Source organism: Anabrus simplex, chromosome 5, assembly GCF_040414725.1.
Source record: "Anabrus simplex isolate iqAnaSimp1 chromosome 5, ASM4041472v1, whole genome shotgun sequence".
Lineage (NCBI taxonomy): Eukaryota > Metazoa > Arthropoda > Insecta > Orthoptera > Tettigoniidae > Anabrus > Anabrus simplex.
Genome location: NC_090269.1, coordinates 376950529 through 376978228, shown reverse-complemented (window position 1 = coordinate 376978228; position 27700 = coordinate 376950529). Strand labels below are relative to the sequence as shown.

The window sequence follows — 27700 nt, the reverse complement described above, 5'->3', positions numbered from 1 at the left end:
TGGATATTGTTTCTCTATATGGTCTTGTCGAGTATAACGTCCTCTGTATTGCCAGACTGTTTTAAGTCTTCTCCGATTCTCAATCAAATAAACAAAAAGGATTATTAGGCCTAAAGGATTCGCTCTGTCAATGTTTATTGTTTTTGCTAACACATAGTTAATCTAACTATTCATTAATTTGTACCATTCTCTTCATCGCTGAACGAATAGTTGGATTAACTATGTTTTAGCAAAAACAATAAATATTGACAGGGCGGACCCGTTGTGTTAATTTGACGATCTCAGTCAATGCGGACCAATATAGGGTCAAATAATGGACAAATTGTTTAATTCTCCGATTCTGTCAATCCAAGCTTCACACGGAGTTTCTCGTAACTTAGTAGGCCTTCATCAATGGATTGTCCGACTCGTTGGCTGAACGGAAAGCGTACTGGCCTGCGGTTCAGAGGGTCCCGGGTTCGATTCCCGGCCGGGTCGGGGATTTTAACCTTAATTGGTTAATTTCAATGGCACGGGGGCTGGGTGTATGTGTTGTCTTCATCATCATTTCATCCTCATCACGACGCGCAGGTCGCCTACGGGAGTCAACTCGAAAGACCTGCACCTGGCGAGCCGAACATGTCTTCGGACACTCCCGGCACTAAAAGCCATACGCCATTTCATTTCATCAGTGGATTCCATCCACTTTCTATGCCCGTAGAACTTCAGGCGCCAGTTACTTATGACATCAGTGAGGGGTTCAATACATTGTTTTTATTTCCATATTACTCCTGATCCTCCAATTTCCATCATGTTTTTTTTTTCCTGGGTGTTAATAAATTCCATATGAACCGGCGTTCTCTAAGCTCTAGTGTACTGAATAGGCCTTTCTGGTCTAATACTAGCGTGCCTGGAATGTACAGTGCTGTTGCCTTGGCAACTGTAGTAGACTATAGTGAGAAATTTTTGCATTTTTGCCAAGGTTTCTCTTAATATAGATTTGAGTGACTGTCCTGCCGAGCGAGTTGGCTGTGCGGTTAGGATATCACAGCCGTGAGCTTGCATTCGGGAGATCGTGGGTTCGAATCCCACTGTCGGCAGGCCTGAAGATGGTTGTCATAATTTCCCATTTTCACACCAGGCAAATGTAGGGGCTGTACCTTAACTTAAGGCTAAGGCTGCTACCTTCCCAGTCTTAGTCCTTTACAATCCTTTCGTCACCAAAAACCTTCGATGTTTTGGTGCGACGTTAAATAAATAACAAACAAAAAATAAATAATTGTCCTGTATGCTGCCTCCAATTTAACCCAACGTGACTTACAAGGGTTACCTGTGGGTCTGGATTCTCGAAAACAAATACCCTGGTTCATCTTACTAATCCGAGGACGATGAGTCTCGTGATGATAGTGTTTCCCGAGTCAAGTCAGCCATTTAGCCTGCAGCACATGCCGAATATTAAAAAATATATATATCAGTGACACTTTTGGTTTGTTTTTAAGGGAAATGCAATTGCAAACAAAAATGTTTCTTCGTAACCAATAAGATAATTTTCATATTTCTTCACAGTGAGCGTTTCATAGAAACTGGCAAATTATTCATATTTAACACCAAGCTTCTGGTCATTTTTAACTCTGTATCTTACGATGTAGAAGTTCAATTACATTTTAGTGATTTATGCTGCACGTGTACGTCTTTTTCCAGCGAAAATGTACAAAATACTAATATTCTTCCCAAGACCTAATATTAAACAACGAAATGCCATAAAAACTACAAATCAAACTCCAGTAGCGTAGCCAGGATCGACCGATAGTGGGGGGGGGGGGGGTTTATAGTTACAAACTTATGGAATATAATGAAGGTGCTTGTGAGTGTGTGGTGTGCGCATGCGTGAGTGTCATGATGGGAACACTGATACAAGTAAATTATGTTGATATTCAGATTGCAGTACCGGTACATTACAAAATCTTACATTAAATACAGAACAAGAACAATATGATCCAGGTCAACAGTTTTCCAGTGAATGGTATCTTCTGATTACAATATAAATCCCCCCCCCCCCCAATCCTTGGTTATCCCCCTGTCAAACTCTACGTCTCACGTGTATGCAATGAAGCTGGCAAACTATAACACAATGAAAATGCCTGCACTCACAATCAATAAGTCTTCATGCAGTGGCGGCGATAAGGAACCCGCAGACCCCATGGGGCGTGGTGCCCGTGGCCTGTGAGGGGCCCATGACTGTTTGTTAATTCGGTGGCTGAAGAGTGATATTTACGTATAGATAAAGCTACAGCACACAACACAGTATTATTTGTATTACAGAGTTATTCCAAACTTAGGCCGTCGTAGTGCAGAGTTTCTTTCATCAACAGGAGTACGGTAGTTATTTCTGAAATAATGTGGGTTTCCCAACTTGTTATAATAATAACCATCCCTTGCTGCCACTCACAACAATCAACAAGGCTTTTGAAGTAATTAGGGAGTTCTGAGAGTCCAGTAGTCAACGAAGATGCGATGACAAAGACATTCTCCTTATCTAAACTCTAAATACTGAAGTTTCGAGCCTGTTTATAACTACCGGCAGTCAGTTACGCTAAGTAGGCTTTAGTAATAGTAAATTATTTGATCCTAGGAACGAGATTATTTCTTAATATTGTGACGGTCAGCGTGTTTTGGTTACTATAATTGGAATATGCATTTATTGTGTGTGTCTTCGTACCATATAAGTGCAGTATTTTCATTCCTTCAAATTTGAAAACTAAATTATTATTATTATTATTATTATTATTATTATTATTATTATTATTATTATCATCGTTGCGCCGTTCTTGTCCATTGTAATAATATACAACTCTGTACTACGAAATAAACTTGTAACTTTCCTTATCAGGAAACGAGGACTCCATTTTCAATTATTGTTAGGGGGAGGGAGCGAGTTTTTAGGCACCGCTACTGTCTTCATGCCGTTTGTTAACAAATAAGTACATTTCTAGGGAGTGTAGATATTTAGCTCCCATCTAAAGCTCTATAACTCTCAACCTGCACAAATGTTATGTTTGTGAGTGATTTACTGTGATATAATTGCATTTGCGGACAGGTGCACTTTTCAAAACTGCGACATGGGAGGTGCAGCCTTATTCAATCAATTCAAAACAAAACGAGAGCATCAATGTATGTGTATGTTCAGTCTTCAGCCCTAAGGCTGGTTGGATCCTCAACAGCTCTGCCATCAGCTGTCATAGATAGCCTAGGCATCACTGAAGAGGCGTACTAGGGAAATGAGGAGTGAGGTAGTTTCCCGTTGCTTTCCTCACCGAGCCAGAAGTTGCTATTACATATCAGTCTGCCAAGCCCACTGAAATGCATGCACCAACCGACCCTATGTGCAACATTTTCACACCATTCATAGCAGGGACTGGCTGCACAAGGAATGGCATTACTAGCATCGCTCATATCTCAGTCACTTTCATATTGTCAAAGCCAAGGAGAAGACAGAGACAGATCAACGGAAGTAACAAAATTGCTCTAGCCCATACCAGAAGACATAGCGCACTGTAAACACTAGGTCCTGCCAGCAAAGGCAAAGAGCATCAATATCATTCAGGTAAGCCAGGCTTTATCTGTTTTCGAGTGTTCAGATCCGCAGACATCCCTTGTTACTTACATTTTTGGGGGATAATCTCTGAAATGATTTCACCGAGGTACTTGAATTTTGAAACTCGTTTAATGCATCTGAATTGGGTATTTATTTATTTATTTGGCTTGTTTTTCTAAAATTGACAATTCCATGGAATGGCACCATAAGTACCACGGAACAAGAAATGTAAGATCATACTCTCTGCGGCTAGTGTGATAGTGTTCTGGAACAAAGGTGGAGCGTTACTTGTGGATGTTATGGGCAGAGGTAGTATGACAAACGCGGAGAAGTATGTGGAAGCGTTGAAGAAGTTGAAAGCGCGCATTCGCACAGTTCGACCTGAAAGAAACGTGGATGGCATTTTTTATTCTGCACGATACCGCAAAATTAATAACTTTTTGGCCCTCTGAGGGATGCATTCCGAGCTCGTCATCTTATTGACTCTCAGGTGGTACAACTGGACAGAAACTGACGGCGGCTATAAGGAAATTTGAAAGATTCTTTACGAAAGATCCAAGAATATTTCAGGTTTAATATTCAATGGCGTGTGGCCTCCGAAGAGGCCTCGTGCGGGTCTTTCGAGTTGACTTATAGTAGGCGACCTGTGTGTCTGTGAGGATGGGGCGCCACCTATGATGAATTCTCTAATGCTGAAGACGGCACATACGCTCAGTCCCCGAACCATCGGAATTAACCAACGAAGGTTAAAATCTCCGACCCACCCAGGTATCGAACCCGGGATCGCTTGGGCCAAAGGCCAGCACGCTAACCATTTAGCCATGGAACCGGACAATATTTCAGGTAAAGTGATAGGAGGCAAAAATCTGGTACTGCTCTCAGTACCTTTCAATATGTCCAATAATTTATTTACCAAATTAACAATTTGTTTTATCCACCTCGGGGAAATTCACTACCGTCACCAACACGCCCAATTCCCGGGCCAGAGAGAGGACGTTACCATATAAGTACTCCCAACCCTTCCTGGAAGAAATCAAAACTAATGATGATTGTTCCGGGGTATCTGTGGAGCGCAGAGAGGTGAAAGAAGGTGTGGGCTTGAATGGGTCTAACTACAATATCAGAATTGAATTAAAAGTTTAACTAAAGGTTATATTTCTTTTAGAATTTCCAACTTAACAATTTTCTTCACTGAGTGAACAATAACAAATTTGTGGATTAAAATAGAGAATCCTAGAATAGGGCATTTAACAATTTTGGGCTTCAAGCCCTCGATTTACAAGATCCGAGCTACAAGATCAAGTTTACAAAATTTACAATTCAAAATGAGAAATAATTTAGTCAAGGGCAAAAATCCCCCAATTGAAGAGCACTTGCTCCAAACTTTACAATTTTTAGCCTTCCATAGGCAACTCACACTATAACAAAACTTTGAAAAGAGCTTACATGCTCTCGATTTCTTATAGCCCACTCAAGGCAACATTACATCGAAATATTACACTCTCTAGCCTCACAAGGCATGGATTACAAATGGAAATAGTTTTACACAGGGGTATCTAGTACCCAACCTACCGGGCCTTTGCGAAAAAAAAAACAGGTTAAATAAATGGCCCGAACACAAACTGACTGGAGGCGTACACTGCGCTCCCAGATAATGAAATATTAAAAACCTACAGGACTCTCGGCCGATGAAACTGAGGCTAGTCCCAAACTACTGAGGTGGCTCGCATGGAAATAACTTTACTAATACATTACAGGAAGAAAACAGTTACGAAAACGTAGTCACCTCAAGCCAAGATGAAGGGAAGCTCGAGAGGGTAACTCACTCTCTATCCGCGATTTACAGTTAAAGACGTTATGAAATCTCACATGAAAAGGAAGAAGTTTACATTAAAACGGTTACATAGTTAGAAATTCGGACCTTCCCCTCGGATAAGTATGCGCAAACAGCAAGAAAGATTGAATTTATGTGGCCATTACCTTGTAGATGTTCTGCCGGCCGAAGAAAGAGGCGGACCGCCTCCTGCCTTAACACACACACACACTCAGAAAGACGACGAACAATAGGCAAGGAAACTCGAAAAGCCGCAACTTATATACCATCAGGGAAAGTTCGAGAGGATTCTGGGCTAATCCGTACACACCCTCTCATTTTTATTGGTTGAACCCAAAAGTTCCACTCAAAACTGAACAAGAAGCCTGTGATAGGCTGAAAATTAATTACAGAAAATGTTCATTGGCCAGATTCAAAACTGGCGGAATGAGACAGAAGTGTTGCAAACCTAGAATTACATAAAAAAAACAAATGAAAGTTGAGAAAACCTCTAAACACAAAATTTCTTTCAGTAACACTTCCTTTACCTTGCACCAGAGTGCATGACTATAGTTTTTTGGTAGTGACATCTGTGGAAAAACGTCCAAACTTCTTGATGTAAACAACCACACAGCAAATAAAACCAGCCAGTTTAGGCAACTTCGGAATAACACAATTACTTAATACTTCAGTAGTGACATCTTCTGATTAAAGTCACAACTTTATGTAGTAGCAATTTCACATTTTGGTCGTTAGAGGAGTTCATTAAGGCGCTTATTTTGAATGTGCGGAGTTGAGGTGTACCTCCCAGTACAATGACGATGATGATGATGATGATGATGATGATGATGATGAGGGTGATTTAAAGCTATTAACGGCACGTGTGTGGACTCGCAGTTGCAGGTTATTACCAAATTGGCTCTTGACTGCTCACTTCCGCAGAAAGACTCTGTTTATAGACTCATTTTTAAAAAGATGGGGCTTTCACAATAAACGTAGGTAAGAGTTACGTAAGATCCTAAAATCGCTTAAAAGAACTGAAACGCGCGCGAACTGTTTTGGATACTTCGCTACACTGAAGTCGTTGTGGAGGAGGTATTATATTTGGCAGGAACATTTGTTTCGAGGAAGCCCGTCCGTGTCACTTACAGGGTCGGCCTACAAGGTCGAAGGGTGTGCAATACCATGTTTCAAGTATCTTCCGCTCGCTTTGATGCCGGCTGGGAATGGAATGGCTGTAGCGACTACACCAAGCAGACCGTAGTTTGAAACCCGACCAATGTATCTGGAATTTTAAAAATTGAAAGTTCGGATTTCACATTAACCTAGAGGTTCCGCGGCTATAAACATGGTATCAGCATTCGTGCACAGCTACATGCTTGCTTGCTTACTTCCCTTTTCAGAAATACATATTGTAACTCGATAATTTTTGAGTGAAAGCAGATGTGTTTTCTGGTGTTACAGATCAAGATCTGGTTCCAGAACAGGCGCACCAAGTGGAAACGCAAATACACGAACGACCTCGAGTTGCTGGCCCAGCAGTACTACAGTTCAATGGGGATAGCTACTCCGAGACCCATCTTTATAGGAGATCGCCTTTGGTAAGAAACTGACTACATGGTTTCCTAACCTTTCACCAGACCCTATCAGTCCTTCAAGTAACTTTTAAACAGTCCGGCACCGCAGTGTAGGGGGCAACGCGTCCGCCTGTCACCCGGCGGCCCTGGGTTCGATTCCCGGCCGGGTCAGGGTTTTTTAATTGTAATGATTAACACATTCATGCCCATAATCTGAGCGGGTTATTTAAATGGCTGGACTAGCTATTCCAGCTGTTAGTGGCACAGCAAACAACAACGAATTATTTTCCCAATAAGTTCTAAACTAAACACAATTTGGAAACAAAATTTTGCACATATCTTAAAGAAGTCTTCTGGTATCTCTGGAGGGTGTGTACCTAATGTCACACCTTCAGGTACTGTGCTTTCTGTCACGTGTCGAGGAGAATCTTCTTCACTGTCATCACTGCCACTTTCACTTAGTTCAGGAATTAGTTCATCACCTGAGTCTTCATCGAATAGGACGTCGGCAATTTCGTCAGCACTTATATTGTCCCTAAGTGCCATGGTTACACTTCAGAACGTGACTATAGGCCTACACACGCTTGTGCAGTCGCAAACCAACTACGCAGCTAGCTTGGCCAGCATTAGCCTTCGTTCACAACCAGAATAAAAATATGCACTGGAAGGGGAAAATCTCCAATGCCATGTAGTTCCTTGTGAATAGAAGCATTCACAAGGGTATTACCCTAATCTATCACACATATATGTGACAAAAATAAACCACAGCTGCGTAATAATGGCTAAAATTCAAGGTAGCACTTATCCGGGCTAACTCGGATACGGTCCAGAGCATGGAAACGCGCTATAGGCAACAACACTGATAAGGGCGTGAATGTGTTAATATCCCTGGTCTGGGGACTGGGTGTTTGTGACGTCCTTAATCTCCCTTTCTCACACACAATATTCCACACTACCGCCATTCCAATTACACGCAGGTTCATACAATATGGTGCCAGTAGGGGCAAAAGATCCAAATGGGTCGACGCCCCGAACGAATAGCATTTATAATTATTTTTTTAAATTAAAAACTTTTAAACACGTCAAGTGATTATCTTAAGCATTTAAAACAATACCTCCGACTATATATGGCAGACGGCAAAGCGAAGCGAACCAAGTTATTTCCTGCTACTGCTAGCAGCTTTGCGTCGCACCGACACAGATAGGTCTTATGGCGACGATGGGATAGGAAAGTTTTAGGAGTTGGAAGGAAGCGGCCGTGGCCTTAATTAAGGTACAACCCCAGCATTTGCCTGGTGTGAAAATGGGAAACTACGGAAAACCATCTTCAGAGCTGCCAACAGTGGGATTCGAACCCACTATCTCCCGGATGCAAGCTCACAGCCGCGCGCCCCTAACCGCACAGCCAACTCTCCCGGTAAGTTAATTCCTTCCCTAACCCATGGGATAAGCGGGCCGTCAGCCAAACCAGTGGCTCTTCGGCCGTAGTAAGGAGAGAAAGTTGTTGGATTTCCTAATTTTGACTGGTATGTTTGTACATACATATATAGAAAGTATTGATTTTGTTTTCTGGCGCAGAGATCACCATCAAAAACAAAGGGGTAATCCTACTGCAAACCACACCCGCCCTAGTAAACCCCACCAGCCCCCCGTTTATTGAGTAAAAAGAATAGTCTACACTATTTACATACTTATAAACAAATACTAAATTGTTTATATAATTTAGTTTAATTGTTGGCATTTATTCTGTTGTTGGAGTCTTTTGTCTCTCTTTTGGCATTATTATAATCACACAGATGGATAAATATATAAATAATTTGTTAATTAAATATTATACATTACCCTATAAACATCTTTAGAAAAATAAACGTTTAAATATGTTTCAAGTGCCTCATCTTTGGCATTAATTTTGTATGTACAGAATAGGATACTAGCAGATTTATTTCAATTAAGTTACATAATAACAGTATATTAGTCGATATTATTCAATAGAACATTATTGAGCTGATGAAAGAAGGAAAATCAACTTCAGTTTAGACTCCCATGCTCTTAGCTCTTGCACAGTCAGTCAGCATTTAACGTTAGACATGTGTCGGTAAATTTATTGCCACTTAAAAGCAGAGGTTTCTAACCTGTGTGTCGCGTGTTGTGCAGCCCAATTTAGTGTGTCACGAAATTTTAATTTTATGCCATCCAGAAGGCCTCTATAAAACTCATTTATGTTTACAATGAAACCTTTTATTGACTAAAGTTATTTTGTGACAGGCTGTACCATTGAGTTGCGAACATTTGTAACAATTGTGAGTTTAATCTTTCTGCTCGGCGATAATTAGAGTGGTCCGCCTCTGTGGTGTAGTGGTTAGCGTGATTAGCTGCCACCCCCGGAGGTCCGGGTTCGATTCCCGGCTCTGCCACGAAATTTGAAAAGTGGTACGAGGGCTGGAACGGGGTCCACTCAGCCTCGGGAGATCCACTGAGTAGAGGTGGGTTCGATTCCCACCTCAGCCATCCTGGAAGTGGTTTTCCGTTGTTTCCCACTTCTCCAGGCGAATGCCGGGATGGTACCTAACTTAAGGCCACGGCCGCTTCCTTCCCTCTTCCTTGCCTATCCCTTCCAATCTTCCCATCCCTCCACAATGCCCCTGTTCAGCATAGCAGGTGAGGCCACCTGGGCGAGGTGCTGGTCATACTCCCCAGTTGTATCCCACTGCCCTTGAGGCGGTAGAGGGGGATCCCTCGCTGAGTCCGAGGGAAAAACCGAACCTGGAGGGTAAACAGATGATGATGATGATAATTAGAGTGAAGGTGTATACCTGCAACAATGCTTATTTTTCTTTTCACATTTTACACCCAGTATTTAGAATCGACAGAACAATTTGGTCAGCTTTAGTTTATACGTAGCAGCGGATAACAATGCGATTATTACGGACGTGTATTTTAATTTTATCATGGACGATTTTCTGGTTCATAAAAGACACGCTGAATGAAGTTCGGGATTAGGCGACGCAACGCGATGTGCGGCTTGTACAATATTTAGACGGAAGTGCCGCTTGCGTGTCAACATCGCCCTACCTACAACAATGAATGTCCTAGAAAAGACCTGCGTTTATATTAATAATAATACTGTAATACACATACATTTTCATTATAGACTGTATGTAGGCCTTTTAGCGTTCAATAGACAAGCCTTTGTGAATTTACTAAAGGCTTCCACAATCCTCGATTTTTAACTAACTCTGTGGCTCCGTTCAGTTCTATACCAACTTCTTCGAAAACATTTAAGCAAAGGGTAGGGAGTCTACCAACTGGGCGACAGCCCTAAATGCATATCATTGATGGATTATACCTCTTATCTTTAAATCGTTAGAAACTGAGTCTAACAATTATCGTCTTGGTCTCCCTCTAATTCTCGTGCCTTCCATGACCAAATATATTATTTTTCATTTGCCAGTGGCTTTACGTCGCACCGACACAGATATGTCTTATGGCGACGAAGGGATAGGAAAGGCATAGGAGTGGGAAGGAAGCTTTTTTTTTTGCTAGGGGCTTTACGTCGCACCGACACAGATAGGTCTTATGGCGACGATGGGATAGGAAAAGTCTAGGAGTTGGAAGGAAGCGGCCGTGGCCTTAATTAAGGTACAGCCCCAGCATTTGCCTGGTGTGAAAATGGGAAACCACGGAAAACCATCTTCAAGGCAGCCGCCAGTGGGGTTCGAACCCACTATCTCCCGGATGCAATCTTCCAGCCGCGCGCATATATAATATTATTCCCCTACGTAACCTATTCTCCTCCACTCGCCTCATATAATCCCATCATCGAAGCCGGTTTATGCGTACCGCTTCGCTCACCGAGTTCGTTCCTAACTTAACCTATATTTCCTCGTTTCCAGTAACCTCTTGCCATTATTCCCACCTGTTTGTAGCAGCAATCGTTCTCTCTCCTATCATGTCTGTTACCTCTAACTTATGAATAATATATCCTGAGTCTACCCAGTTTTCCCAAGTTGATCTGAAAACAGACCAGTGTAAAGATAGCTTCGTCCGGAAGCTGACTTCTTTCTTACAGAATAGCCTATTGTTGATCGCAACTGCAAGCTCACTGAATTAGCTTTGCTGCGCCTTCATACAGTCTCACTAGACTATCATCCTGGGAGAATGCACATCCTAAATACATGAAACGATCTACCTGTTCCCGTTCTGTATTCCCAAGCAGACGTTCAATTCCCTTAGGTTTCTTTTCTACTGACATCACTTTAGTCTTGGAAATATATTTTCATATACTACTACTACTACTACTACTACTACTAATAATAATAATAATAATATATAATAATAATTTGTCTGTTAGGTCATCAGCCCAGAGGCTAGTTGGATCCTCAAATAGCACTACCAAAGGTTATGCGGTTATAAGTAAACCCCAAAAACCAATGGCAGCACCAAAATGAGGCGTACTAGGCAAGATGAGGAGTGAGGTAGTTTGCCATTGCTTTCCTCACTGGGTCAGAAAGTACTATTACAGCACGACTGACCCTATGAGCAGCACCTTTCATAACACTCAGATGCATTAGTCATGCTCCGAATGTCATTACTCAGCACTACCCATACCCCAGTAACTTCCATATTGTTACAGCAATGGATGTTGACTGGGACTTCAGTGGAAGCTACACTTTACTTTGGCCTGTGCCCAGAGATGGATGCAAAAGTACTGTATCCATCAAGAAATGACAGCAGGCAGTAATAATAATAATAATAATAATAATAATAATAATAATAATAATAATATAATAATAATAATAATAATGACAATACAGCGTGTCGCAATATCGTAGACCTTCAGTAAAGTGCGTCGTCGGTCAAAAAAAAAAAAAAAAAAAACGGTTGGTGATCCTTGCTCTAAAGTATGTAATCCACGGCAACTTTCTGGCACTCCAGAATACGACCATTGACATTTAAATGTTATTGTTATATAATTATTTAGCTTCAAGATCTATTGTGTTTCAAATAGACTTTCAGCTTATTAAATCATGTCAGAGGCCACCTTAGGTTGACCATTATAGTTCTGTACTTAACACCTCTTTGGCAGCCTCCATGGCTCAGGCGGCAGTGCGTCGGCCTCTCACCGCTGGGTTACGTGGTTCAAATCCCGGTCACTCCATGTGAGATTTGTGCTGGGCAAAGCGGAGGCGGGATAGGTTTTTCTCCGGGTACTCCAGTTTTCCCCGTCATCTTTCATTCCAGCAACACTTTCAATCAATACTGATCTGCTTTTAGGGCAGTCGTCCAGGTGGCAGATTCCCTATCTGCCTTTTCTTAAATGATTTCAATGACATTAGAAAGTTATTGAACATCTCCCTTGGTAAGTTATTCCAATCCCTAACTCCCCTTCCTATAAATAAGTATTTGCCCCCAATTTGTCCACTTGAATTCCAACATTACCTTCATATTGTGATCTTTCCTACTTTTAAAGACGCCACTACCATTTCATTGCATCTGTCAGTCATTAAGCATTGCCCCAGAGGAGTGTGACGGGCTTGGGCAGCCGGCACAATTCCTATCCTCGCCACAAGATGGGGCTTCATTAATTCCATCCCTTACCCGGGCAATGACTGGAAAACAAATTGTAGGTTTTCATTCACTTACCTTTGGTATCTACTCTTTGTGCTCGACAAGGATATACTGTATATCATCGCTGCGCGAGCGAAACCTCGTATTCCACAATCCTCTTCCTATCCATTATTCTCCTGAAGACTGGTCACGCCTCCCAGCCACATATGGATACGCAGTCCATCAGAACAATTTAAGTTTGTTCCTATGCCAATGTGTAAAGGAAAATGAAGCTCACTACTCCGTACTGTAGGAATGTATGTTTGCGTGACGTATTTATGCACTCTTACAGTATAATGCACTTAAGGTTCATTTTCTTCTACACATTAACATAGGAAAATGAGTACGACAGATTTTATGATGGACTGCATATCCATATGTGGCTGGGAGACGTGACCAGTCTTAAAGAGATTAATGGATAGGAAGAGCATTGTGGGATGTGCTGTTTTGCTCGCTAAGCGACAATATTACTATCTGATGTAGGCTACATAGATCCAGTGATGGGAGGGCTCAATTACGGTTAGGCCTACTTGAGAAATATGTTACTCAATTACGATTAAAAATTAATTTTTCAACAAGTAATCAGTAAAATTACGTTAGTCTTAAGGAAATCCCTGTTTTTGCTGCTTGGGGCTGGTCTAATACAAAAGCTTGCAAGGAAAAGGAATATATTACTTCATTTTGTGTGTATGTGTTTTGTAGCCTATAGAGGCATTAAGTGGCTATAATATCATCACTAGGCGAGAATAAACATGATACCTTTAAATTTTCGAAATATACTCCCATCATTTTTATTTTAGTTAATGCATTTTAGATTTTGAAATTATTTTCCATTTTTCTTCGTAAATTAATTAATTCTTAAAATTCTCGTCACTAATCCTCGACGTCTTTTGGGCGAAGTAAATCTTTGTATTTATTGAAAAGACGCCCTACAGGTGCACTTGAAGAAATACCTGTGTTTAATTTAAAGAACATCGTTGGAAAGTCTTTGAACGTACTGGAGAGGTAAGAAAATGACTCATTCAGAATTCGTGAAGCGATTGATTCTGCTTTTAGTAGAACTGAAACAGTTATCTTCACCATTTTTTTTTTGCACGTTGCTGTTTCCGTACGATGAATATCAATTAAAGGAATGTAACGATTACACTTTTATTTCAAAACGTAAATTACAACTAAAAATTATTAAGAATGTAATCGTTACAAGTAATTCGATTACTTTTAATTACTTTCCCACTCTGTGCAGATCAATGAATGATTCTAATAAGTTTTACACTATTCGTAATAATAATAATAATAATAATAATAATAATAATAATAATAATAATAATAATAATAATACTTAGCACCTTGGTCCTCAAATTAGACCACCTAACAGATACTGTCTTCTAAAGCCATTTCTAAGTTTCAAAGTTAAGTCGAATTTTGACATTGGTCGACATTGAACAAGTGGTCCTTGCTCAGAAGACACTCCCTCCCCTACCTAAAGACAGCCACTTTCTACATAAAAAAGCTGAGTGTAAACGCCTCGCGAGCTGGTCGCCGCAGCAGAATGTTGAACGTATCCATCCGGAGAGATGAGAATTCAGATATGAATTTCGAGGGCGGTCATATATTCAGCTCTGTCTTAAAATTACCAACACTTCAAGTTGAACTAATAATAATTATTATTCATCCTCCATTGAACTACTGTTGATCTTAAGAGCCGGAATTTTGATCTGAGAAGGAGTTCTCAACGTGCCAGTGCCAACGCTGATCGCAGGGGCGTATTGTACGGGTTACTGGCGGTAGCCCAAGAACATTACATTAAAAATAAATAACAATTTATTACAATTTCAACAGAGCATTCAAAAATCGCGACAAGCATTCGCATTCTTCTTTATTGAAGGAATTGATGGTTAGTGGGTAGTAAACGCGGCAACGCTGTAGAAACCGCGACTGGAGAGCGGCAGCCTTACGGCCCTCTCCCCATCTCCCCGAACCTGCATTTGCCTACGCCAGGCACTGAAAGCGAGCCAGTTGCCGCAACAGCTAGCGGTTTCTAAGCAAGAAATAGCCTGCAATAAATATACATGATGGCGCGCATAGACGTGAATATGCTTTAGATGTTGTAGTGAAGAATTTTATAATTTTTCATATAGTGTCTTGCATGGGCGCCCATATGACAGTTTGTAGGGGGGGGGGGACGGCTTGACCTGGGGGTATATATTATTTTAAATATTTTGGAAGATTAATGGCGACTTGTATTCCGTGGTAGAATGACACCCACGGTATCCCTGTCTGTTGGTGGGGGGTGGTACTACCACTTCTACGTAATACCGACTTCTAAATCATTTTCTTGAAAGGAAAACCCCGGACTAAATCAGATTTTATTTTTTTTCCTTTCGCCGAGAGCAAGGGAGCAACGCAGACACAAGAACGTTTATGCGGTTTGGCATTAACGTCAGATGAAAAGTCGTTTCTTCAGAAACTTTGCAAGTGGCCCGACTATAACTTCATTGACGACATATTCATCCCAAACCAGACGTCTCAACTTCACACACAAATAAGTCAGATTTAAAAAATGTAATTTAATGTTTTGTGTATTGCTAGGCTGAGTGGGAGCCCAGATCTTCAGACCAGTATACACCACTGGCCTGATCGACTATGATACGAATCAATACTATGAGTTAGAACACAAGGGACGAGCATCCAATGAAGTGTGTTACATATCAGGTCCACCTTCTCCTTCTTCCGCTTTTTTCACACTCTGATAGGGTCACGGGTAGCCTATGAACTGTGGATTTGGCCTTGTTTTACAATTGGATTCCCTTACTGATGCCAATTCTATATAGAGGGATGTATTCACTATTCCATGTTTCTGTGGTGATTGGTGGTGTACCGTGATGTGTCCATTTTAAGCGGCATGTTGGAACACCCATTTCCTGAGTCAGACGTGATTAAAATCCTCCATCATGGACGAGAATAGAAGCAAGGAGCCTCTGAACCAAAGGCCTCGATGCTAACCATTTAACTAACGAGCTGGACATATATGAGGCAACATTATAGGAATAAGAGATAAGGCTTTTTGCAGATGATGTTATGATGATAGGAAATCTGCCCTGATCAGTGGTGATTGATGATGATCAACATACCATTTACGATTTGATTGATGCAGTAATAAATAAGTTAGATTGTGAGCAACTGCAAAATGACCTGGGCATGGCAATCAATCAATCAATCAATCAATCAATCAATCAATCAATCAATACTGATCTGCATTTAGGGCAGTCGCCCAGGTGGCAGATTCCCTATCTGTTGCTTTCCTAGCCTTTTCCGAAATGATTTCAAAGAAATTGGAAATTTATTGAACATCTCCCTTGGTAAGTTATTCCAATCCCTAACTCCCCTTCCTATAAATTAATATTTGCCCCAGTTTGTCCTCTTGAATTCCAACTTTATCTTCATATTATGATCTTTCCTACTTTTATAGACGCCATTCAAACCTATTCGTCTACTAATGTCAATCCACGCCATCTCTCCGCTGACAGCTCGGAACATACCACTTAGTCGAGCAGCTCTTCTTCTTTCTCTCAATTCTTCCCAACCCAAACATTGCAACATTTTAGTAACGCTACTCTTTTGTCAGAAATCACACAGAACAAATCGAGCTGCTTTTCTTTGGATTTTTTCCAGTTCTTGAATCAGGTAATCCTGGTGAGGGTCCCATACACTGGAACCATACTCTAGTTGGGGTCTTACCAGAGACTTATATGCACTCTCCTTTACATCCTTACTACAACCCCTAAACACCCTCATAACCATGTGCAGAGATCGGTACCCTTTATTTACAATCCCATTTATGTGATTACCCCAGTGAAGATCTTTCCTTATATTAACACCTAGATACTTACAATGATCCCCAAAAGGAACTTTCACCCCATCAATGCAGTAATTAAAACTGAGAGGACTTTTACTATTTGTGAAACTCACAACCTGACTTTTAGCCCGTTTATCAACATACCATTGCCTGCTGTCCATCTCACAATATTTTCGAGGTCACGTTGCAGTTACTTACAATCTTGTAACTTATTTATCACTCTATAGAGAATAACATCATCCGCAAAAAGCCTTACCTCCGATTCCACTCCTTTACTCATATCATTTATATATATAAGAAAACATAAAGGTCCGATAATACTGCCTTGAGGAATTCCCCTCTTAATTATTACAGGGTCAGACAAAGCTTCACCTACTCTGACTCTCTGAGATCTATTTTCTAGAAATATAGCAACCCATTCAGTCACTCTTTTGTCTAGTCCAATTGCACTCATTTTTGCCAGTAGTCTCCCATGATCCACCCTATCAAATGCTTTAGACATGTCAATCCCGATACAGTCCATTTGACCTCCAGAATCCAAGATATCTGCTATATCTTGCTGGAATCCTACAAGTTGAGCTTCAGTGGAATAACCTTTCCTAAAACCGAATTGCCTTCTATCGAACCAGTTATTAATTTCACAAACATGTCTAATATAATCAGAAAGAATGCCTTCCCAAAGCTTACATACAATGCATGTCAAACTTACTGGCCTGTAATTTTCAGCTTTATGTCTATCACCCTTTCCTTTATACACAGGGGCTACTATAGCAACTCTCCATTCATCTGGTATAGCTCCTTCGGCCAAACAATAATCAAATAAGTACTTCAGATATGGTACTATATCCCAACCCATTGTCTTTAGTATATCCCCAGAAATCTGATCAATTCCAGCCGCTTTTCTAGTTTTCAACTTTTGTATCTTATTGTAAATGTCATTGTTATCATATGTAAATTTTATTACTTCTTTGGCCTTAGTCTCTTCCTCTATCTCGATATTATCCTTGTAACCAACAATCTTTACATATTGCTGACTGAATACTTCTGCCTTTTGAAGATCCTCACATACACACTCCCCTTGTTCATTAATTATTCCTGGAATGTCCTTCTTGGAACCTGTTTCTGCCTTAAAATACCTATACATACCCTTCCATTTTTCACTAAAATTTGTATGACTGCCAATAATGCTTGCCATCATGTTATCCTTAGCTGCCTTCTTTGCTAGATTCAATTTTCTAGTAAGTTCCTTCAATTTCTGCTTACTTCCACAGCCATTTCTAACTCTATTTCTTTCCAGTCTGCACCTCCTTCTTAGTCTCTTTATTTCTCTGTTATAATAAGGTGGGTCTTTACCATTCCTTACCACCCTTAAACGTACAAACCTGTTTTCGCATTCCTCAACAATTTCTTTAAACCCATCCCAGAGTCTGTTTACATTTTTATTTACTGTTTTCCACCGATCATAGTTACTTTTTAGAAACTGTCTCATACCTGCTTTATCAGCCATATGGTACTGCCTAACAGTCCTACTTTTAAGACCTTCCTTTCTATCACATTTATTTTTAACTACCACAAAAACAGCTTCATGATCACTAATACCATCTATTACTTCAGTTTCCCTATAGAGCTCATCTGGTTTTATCAGCACAACATCCAAAATATTTTTCCCTCTGGTTGGTTCCATCACTTTCTGAATCAGCTGTCCTTCCCATATTAACTTATTTGCCATTTGTTGGTCATGCTTCCTGTCGTTCGCATTTCCTTCCCAAGTGACATCTGGCAAATTCAGATCTCCCGCTACAATCACATTTCTTTCCATGTCGTTTCCCACATAGCTGACTATCCTATCAAATAATTCCGAATCCGCATCAGTGCTACCCTTTCCCGATCTGTACACTCCAAATATATCAAGTTGCCTATTATCTTTAGAAATGAGCCTTACACCTAGAATTTCATGTGTCTCATCTTTAACTTTTTCGTAGCTTACAAATTCTTCTTTCACCAGAATGAAAACTCCCCCTCCCACCTTTCCTATCCTATCTCTACGATACGCACTCCAGTGCCGTGAGAAAATTTCTGCATCCATTATATCATTTCTCAGCCATGATTCAACTCCTATTACAATATCTGGTAAATATATATCTATTAAATTACTTAATTCTATTCCTTTCTTTACAATACTTCTATAGTTGAACACTAACAATTTTATGTCATCCCTACTTGATTTCCAGTTCCCTGTTCCCTTATCACCGCTCCCTAGGCCATCCCGTTTCCCTGAATGTACCTCCCTATTACCCTTCCAAACAAATTTCCTAACTTATACGTACCACTGCGGTTTAAATGAAGGCCATCCGAGCGCAGATCCCTATCTCCTACCCACCCATTAGGATCTAGAAATTTCACTCCCAGTTTCCCACACACCCACTCCATAGTCTCATTTAAATCCCCAATCACCCTCCAGTCAGTATCCCTCCTACACAGTATTCCACTAATAACAATCTCCGCTTTCTTAAACTTCACCCGTGCTGCGTTTACCAGATCCCACACATCTCCAACTATGTTGGTACTTATATCAGCTTGCCTTACGTTGTTGGTACCAACGTGAAACACTACCACCTTCTCCTTCCCCTCCTCCCTCTCTTCTACTTTCCTCAACTGCCTCAACCTAATTCCTGGATAACATTCTACCCTGGTTCCCTTTCCTCCACACACTTTCCCCACGTGTCTAACGATGGAATCCCCCATGACCAGAGCCTCAACCCTACCCACCTCATTTGATCCTCTCCCCTCCTGGTCAGCCCTATCTTTCCTGATAGCTGCAGAAGCTACTTCCTCCTCCCTTTTCTCCTTCCCATGACCCTGTTCCACCTGTCTTTTCCTATCCTCTACTCTACATTCCCCTTTCCTACCTTTTCCCTTCCTCCTACTTCCACACATCTCAGCAACAGTTCCCTGTCCCTCATCTTCCCTTTGTTGTTCTACCTGGAGTGACTCGTACCGATTTCGCACAGACACCTGTCCTGAATTCTGATCCTGAATAGAGCCCTTGGCCTGCAATCTCCTTCCCCTTAGAACATTAGACCACCTGTCTTCTACAACTCCTCCCTTTCCTTCCCCTCCCTCTTGTACACCTACTGTAACCTGTACATTGTTTGAGGGAGTCCTATCTTCCTTCCTGTCTTCTGTGAGAATCCTAATTATCTCCCTCAAACTTTCCAACTCCTCCCTCATACCCCTCAATGCCTCACCACACCCACAATAAGTACACTCGCGCTCCTTAGCCATTCTTTACGGGGGAAAATTTTTAAATTAAAAAATAAAATAACTTATTTGCAAAAAAATAAATGAACGGAGGGATATATTGTCTGGGATAGTACACAACAATAAGGTAATTAATATACGACTACAATACTACTTAGTCGTGCTCTATTTTTTTTATCCTACAACCCCTAACAGGATAAAAGCTGCTGTTAATTACTGAATATCGAAAGTAATACACAAGAACTACACAATTCCAAACTGCAATTAAGCCTATCCTAATTTCACCAATATTTTAGTAAGAGTTTCTACGGATACCTCTACTACACCAGTACTACACAAATATTTTACAATAATAAAATAAGCACACTAAATTCTAATAGGATATTACTCGTATACTACTGTACAGTACACTACAGTAATTTTTAAAACTACTTTCAGACGTATCCTAATTACGATACCGGTACCGTACCGTATGTCACTACTAAGCACAACAGAAATGAAATTTGCAAGAACTACTGTACTCAAAGATTACCAACGAAGCTAAATGCTTAGACAAATTATTATTAGTATTACGGTCTAATAGATATTCACGAAAGATAACACACGAATATAGCAGGCAAGATACGGCACTATCTAAATGTACTGTATCTATACTACAATGTATCTACACTACACTACACTGCGTTTGGATAGACAGCAGACAATGGTATGATGATATACGAGGTTAAAAGTTGTGAGTTTCACTAGCAAGAAAAGTCCTCTCAGTTTAAATTCCTTATGGGGATGACTGCAAGTACCTAAATCTATATATATATAAAGTAACTTGTCCTGACTGACTGACTGATTCATCATCGCCGAGCCAAAACTACTTGACATAAAGAAATGAAATTTTGAGGATACATTCATAATAAGATGTAGGTGCTCGCTGAGAGAGGATTTTTGGATATTCCGTCTCTAAGGGGGTGAAAAAGGGGGTGAAATTTTAAAATGAGTGTATCTATATCTCAACACTTTAAAGGTTTACAGATGTAAGAATTGGTATTTAGAATCTTCTTTAAAAATAAGGAAACACGTATTTTTTTGTTTTCGGAAAATTCCAATGGGAGGGGTGAAAAAGGGTGAAATATTGGTTGAATGCCTTTAATGAGGATACCGGTACTTATATCTCAGAAACTGAACATATTACAGACCTGAAAATTGGTACTTTTGATCTCTTTTATAAATAAAGAAACACGTATTTTTTTATTTTTGGAAAATCCAATTAATGGGAGGGTGAAATGGGGGGTGAATTTTAAAATTAGTGTATCTATATCTCAAAACTTTGAAAGTTTACAGATGTAAAAATTGGTATTTAGAATCTTCATTGAAAATAAAGAAACACGTATTTTTTTTGTTTTCCGAAAATCGCAATAGGCAGGGTGAAAAGGGCTGCAAAATTGTTTGAGTGAATTTAATGAGGATACTTATATCTCAGAAAATGAAGATATTACAGACCTAAAAATTGGTGTCTGGGAGCTCCTTTAAAAATAAAGAAACGTGTATATTTTTGTTTTCGGAAAATCCAATTAATGGGGGTGAAAAGGGGGGTGAATTTTTAAAATGAGTGTATCTATATCTCAAAACTTTTAAAGTTTATAGATGTAAAAATTGGTCTTTAGCATATCCTTTAAAAATAAGGAAACACGTATTATTTTGTTTTCGGAAAATCCCAATAGGAAGGGTGGAAAAGGGTGAAAAAGGGGTTGAATGCCTTAAATGAGGCTACTTATATTTCAGAACATGAAGATATTACAGACCTGAAAATTGGCGTTTGAGATCTCCTTTAAAAATAAAGAAACACGTATTTTTTGGTTTTTGGAATATCCAATTAATAGGGGGTGAAAAGGGGGTGAATTTTTAAAATGAGTATATCTATATATCAAAACTTCTAAAGTTTATAGATGTAATAATTTGTACTTAGAATCTCCTTTAAAAATAAAGAAACATGTATTTTTTGTTTTCGGAAATGCCACTTGGGTGGAGGGGGTAGTTAATAATGACTGAAAATGGTGTTGAATTCTTTTAATTAGGCTACTGATATCTCAAAAATGAAGATGTTACAGACGTGAAATGTGATATTTGGAATCTGCTTTAAAAGTAAAGAAACACGTATTCTCGGAAAATCAAATGAGGGGGGGGGGGGGTTAAGGAATAGAAAAATTAATTGACTTATTTTTATGAGAATACATAAGCTAATAAAAACTAAAATTGTTACAGACGTGAAAATTGGTATTTGGATCTCCTTTTAAAACAAAGGAAAACGCGTTTTTGGGGGGAAACCATCTTGGGGTGTGTGTGGGGGGGGGGGGGAGTGAAGAGGAATTGAATTACTTTCGTGAGGACACATAAATCTAAAACTGAAGAAGTTAGAGTCGTGATATTTGGTATTTAGAAAATCCTTTACTATTAAAGAAACAAGTATTTTTTGCCGGAAAATTCACTTAGGGGGGAGGGGGAGGAGTTTGAAAGGAAGTGAAAAAAGTGAATTATTTGTATGGGTATACTTATATCTCAAAACTGAAGGTAATAGACGTGACCACATTGGTGTTTGGAATCTCCTTTAAACATAAAGAAGCACGCCATCTTTTCATTCTTTTTTTTGGGGGGGGGGTAAATAAACTTATCGGTGGTGGGGTGTAAAAGGAGGGGAGACCAATTGATTTTACTGTTCGCAATGTACTTACAAGGAGCCTCCGTTGCTCAGGCAGCAGCGCGCCGGCCTCTCACAGCTGGGTTCCGTGGTTTAAATCCCGGTCACTCCATGTGACATTCGTGCTGGACGAAAAGGAGGCGGGACAGGTTTTTCTCCGAATACTCCGGTTTTCCCTGTCATCATTCACTCCAGCAACACTGTCCAATATCAGTTCATTTCATTTGTCATTTATTAATCATTGCCCCAGAGAAGTGCGACAGGCTTCGGCAGCCGGAACAATTCCTATTGTCGCCGCTAGACGGACGCTTTATTCATTCCATTCCTGACCCTGTCGAATGACTGGAAACAGGCTATAGATTTTCGATGAACTTATTCTGATCATAAACCGATCATTTCTAACCTTTCCTGGGTTCATTTTCAAGAACCATCTTTTCCTTCGGAGAACGTTCTTAGATTACAGTAGATTCTGCTGGCATATAAATAAAAATTTAAACTAATTTGAAATAAACGATAGGAAAGAGATTGACCGTCCGTTCACCTCTATAATAAGGTCAATAATGCACGGAAGTATGTCATTCGTATCGCCAGAAATCCCGCACATTTGCCTACGCGCGACGATGGTGCTGGTCACATTGTCAACAATGACAATGGCAGCGGGTGTAAGTTACCGCCAAGTAGCGGTCTTGCATCTTGCTGTGGGGTCCAGAACATCTATAATAATAATAATAATAATAATAATAATAATAATAATAATAATAATAATAATAATAATAATGTTGTGGACCGTCGTCAAATGTGCGGACCGCGCTGGAAACGGGTCCTGGACTGCTAATGACTAAGAATGCAGTCCGGCCGCGGGTTCAGTACCGCCAAGGCATCCAGGACGACACCACGCCGGATCTCCTGAACGATTTGATCCATATTTAAAATGCTTATAGGAAAAGATGGCAAAGATTTAGGGACCCAACTGACCGGGTAGAATATCTGGACCTAGCCCGGGAAGTACGAAACCGATTGCTGGAAAGAAAGATTGAAAAATGGGAGGAAACTTGCCGTAATCTATTAGAAAACGAGTCAGATCGCGAATTTCGGCATTCAACAATAAGCATTCAATTACAAATTTCGGTATAACACCGTAGCGAAGCACGGGTATATTGCTAGTATTAATATAAGGAAAGACCTTAATTGGGGTAATCACATAATTGGGATATGGGATTGTAAATAAAGGGTTCAGATATCTGCACACAGTTATGATGGTATTTTGGGGGTTGTAGTAAGGATGTAATCATAGAGAACCGGAAGAACCTTGTAGATGTAACAGCCATGCCTGAAGAAGCCTTTGGTGGATATCATAGAGTTGTGATAGGAAAATTGAAAGTGGGAAAGATTGAAAAAAAACCCATTAAGAAGAGAGAAAAGAATTAAAGTAGGATATGGAAGTTGAAGAAGAAAAGCATACAAGAAGAATTTCAAAGGGAAATAATATCCTTGGTACCCAGGACAGAGGTGGGGATTGTTGAAGATGAATGGAAAAAGATTTAAGGAAGCACTGTTTGAATGTGCAGTAAAGGTATGTGGTAGAACATTAGGAAATGTGAAAGACAAAGAGACACACTGGTGGAATGATAGGGTAAAGATTAAAGTGAAGGAAAAGAAAATGGCATGGAAAGCATAGAAAACATCTAAGACTGAAGAAAGCAGAAGGATGGAGGCAAAGAATTTGGCCAAGAAATTAGTGCAGGAAGAAAAGCTAGGCCTTATTCACACATAAATTGAGAGATGGCAGAAAGAAATTACTGTATGGTGTCTTAAGAAACAAAAAGAGAGATCAAGTAAACACTAGACTTGTGAAGGATGAAAGCAGCATAATAATATTAACAAAGCCATAAGAAATAGATGGAGAGAGTATTTTCAGAAGTTGCTGAACAGAAGAACTGATGACAGTCATTCAATGGACGACAACAAAAAGCAATTAGTTGATGAAGAAATGGATAAAGAAATTACAATGAAAGAAATTGAAATGGCAGTAAGAAAGATGAAGAATGGAAAAACTGCTGGAATAGATAAAATTTCAGAGGAAATGATAAAGGCAGCTGGAGCTGTAGGCCTGCAGTGGATGTATCTGGTTCTCACGAATGTCTGGGAGAATAAAGAGGTCCCTGAGGATTGGCAAAAAGGAATAATCATCCCAATTTTCAAGAAAAGCGATAAGAAAGTTTTAAAGAACTACAGTGGAATTATTCTAATATCCCATGTTGCTAAGATAATGGAGAGGATACTGGAAAGTAGGATAAGGTTGAGGGTTGAGAATCAGATACAGGAAAATCAGTTTGGTTTCAGAAGTGGAAGGTCAACAATAGAGCCCATTTTCATTATGAGACAATTAATGGAAAAGCATTGGGAGTACGGGAATGATATGGTGATGACATTCATTGACATTGAAAAGGCATATGACAATGTCCCCAGGACTAAAGTTTGGGACAGTCTGGTGCAAAAAGGAATTGGACGGGGATTAATAAAAATGATCATGGCAATGTACAAGGAATGTTGAAGTTGCCTGCAAACACAAGTTGGCAGGACAAGTTGGTTCAAAATCACTAGTGGGCTGAGACAGGGAAGTGTTATATCTCCAATCCTGTTTACAATAGTAATGGATGACATCATGAGAACAGCAAAAGCAGCATATGGAAGAAAAGAAATGAACATGTTATTTGCAGATTATATTGTGATTTGGGGAGAAGACGACAGGAAGGTTCAAGAACAGTTGGATGTGGTGAATGGGAAAATCGAAGAATGTGGATTGAAAATAAGTGTAGAAAACAGTAAAACTCTTGTTATGACTAGAGGGGTAAAGGAAGGGAAAGGTCAGATTAGACTTGCAGACAAGCCCCTGGAAGTCGTGGAGACGTTCAAATACCTGGGGGGTGAATTAATGGAGAATGCTCAACTGGATGCTGAGATTAGTAATAGGATTCAAGCTGGAAGTTGTTTCTATCATTGAGTAAGAAACATATTATGGGATAAAGATGTGCCAATGGAAGCGAAGGAAACTATGTACAAGATGTATTATGTACCCATAACAACTTATGGAGCAGAAACTTGGACAATGACAAAGAAGGATGAGAGTCGAATACAGGCAGCCGAGGAGTATGATACAGAAGAGTAGAAGAGACAAAATAATGAATGATAAAAATCCGGGAAGAAAATGCGGAAAAAATGAATGATAAAATAGAGAAGAGCCTACTAAGATGGTTTGGGCACATAAAGCGAATGAGTGACAAAAGAATGCCAAAAAAGGTGATAGAAATGTAAATGCAAGGAAGGAGAGGCCGTGGACAACCACTATCAAGATGGAAGGATACAATCCAACGCAGTATTATAGAAAGAAACCTGGACTGGGACACAATGTTGGAGGAGGAGTGGTGGAAAGACCGAAGGAAGTGGAGAGGAACCATATTTTCCCCTACCCGGCTACAGCTGGATAAAGGGAAATGATGATGATTATGATTATGATGATGATGATGATGATGATGAATAAGGATTTAAAGGAGAGGTCATATAAGTCCCTGGTAAGACTCCAACTAGAGTATGGTTCCATTATATTGGACCCTCACCAGGATTACTAGATTCGAGAACTGGAAAAAAATCCAAAGGAAAGCAGCTCATTTTGTTCTGGGTGATTTCCGACAAAAGACTAACATTATGAAAATGTTGAAAACTTTAGGCTGAGAACACTTGGGAGAAACAAGACGAGCTGCTCGACAGAGTGGTATGTTCTGTGCTGTCACTGGAGAGATGGTGTGGAATGTCATTAGTAGATGGATATGTTTGAGTGGTGTTTTTGAAGGTACGAAGGATCACAAAATGGAGATAAAGTTGGAATTCAAGAGGACAAAATGAGGCAAATACTCATTTATACGAAGGGGAGTTAGGGATTGGAATAATTTACCGAAGGAGGTATTCAATAAATTTCAAAATTCTTTGCAATTATTTAAGAAAAGGCTACGAGAACAACAGATAGGGAATCCGCCATCTGGACGACTGCCCTAAATGCAGATCAGTGGTGACTGATGATGATCACTATCCAAAATATCAACATACCATTTAAGACTTGTTTGGTGCAACTGGCAGGTGTCTGTTGTGGGGTCGAATTTCAATAGTTAGTCTTCCCTTACAAGAGCTTAAAAGTGGGAAGGTCCAGGAAACAGGTTAAATAGCATGTTAAGTGATTTTTTCAGGCCAAAATTCCACAATTGTGACACAGCAAAGCTCCTAAACTTTATTTGAAACATTCATTAATGACTAAAAGAGATATAAAATCATTTCTTTTGTGATTTCAGGTTCTTCAACTATCCTCATCATTCACATCATCCACATGCATCGCAAGCCATGAGTGCTCCGCTACTGACAACACCATTTCCCAGTCCACAACATTCTCCAGTGCTTCCACCATTGTTAAGTCTACCTCCAGGACATCTGCCAGTGCCTCATTACCCACAGCACTCGGTGGGACTAACAGGACTGCATGGGTACCCAGCTTCAACAGGAAATTTCTACCCATTGGAAGTAAACAAGGATCAGTACCTGCCCCCTGGTGATGAAATACCTCTCGCAGCCAACACACATTCTTGAAGCCCTGTCTCTCCAAACAGGAAACTGATGACACAAACCTGGTTCTCTAGCTTCCAGCAGAAGCTGACGTTCCTCTGAGGACCAGAAGCAATTCTTGACGATGCAAGTTCACTCATAGCAGTCTTACATTCATGGCTGTGGTGTACGAAAATTGCCAATGCTGTCTGTGAGGAATAATGGTTAACAGCTAATTATCAGAGTTGTACTTCAAATAGTCGACGATGATAATTTTTTATGGCTATTGCTAGCCTGGTGCAGCACTTGTAAGGCAGACCCTCTGATGAGGGTGATATTGTTTATAGTAGTAGTTTAGTATTTATTTTCTGTTAACTTTCAATGGTCAGTTTTAATGACACTGTCATATCTTGGTCGTGATCACAAGTGTTTTATTACCAAAATGTCATTAAAAAAAAGATTGGTTGTATTAAATATTGACAATAATAAACAGAAATATACCTCTCCATGAGGAGAGTAGACACACAATTATGTATTTCAAAGACTATAACTTACAGCACAAAGAGTATGACTTTAATGTCAGGGAAGAGACAGCACATTGCTTACTTCAAAAATGTATAGAGTGTACACTATCTGTGTCCATTTTTTTTTTTTTTTTTTACTTTCTCATAATATCAAGTTTCAACAGTATTATACAGTCAAAAACAAAAGTTTACAAACACTTCAAAATTCC

General features: G+C 39.9%; 1 protein-coding gene across 1 annotated transcript in view; it reads left to right on the top strand.

The window, feature by feature from the left end:
* The window catches only part of LOC136874551 (uncharacterized), a 58198-nt gene extending 30715 nt beyond the window's left edge, over window positions 1-27483 (top strand). Inside the window, exons 4-5 of the mRNA XM_068227841.1 lie at window positions 6852-6988; window positions 26721-27483. Of these exons, the coding sequence (XP_068083942.1) occupies window positions 6852-6988; window positions 26721-27012 (429 nt within the window). The 3' untranslated portion in view covers window positions 27013-27483. The remainder of the gene's footprint in view (window positions 1-6851; window positions 6989-26720) is intronic.
* Window positions 27484-27700: the final 217 nt, after the last annotated feature.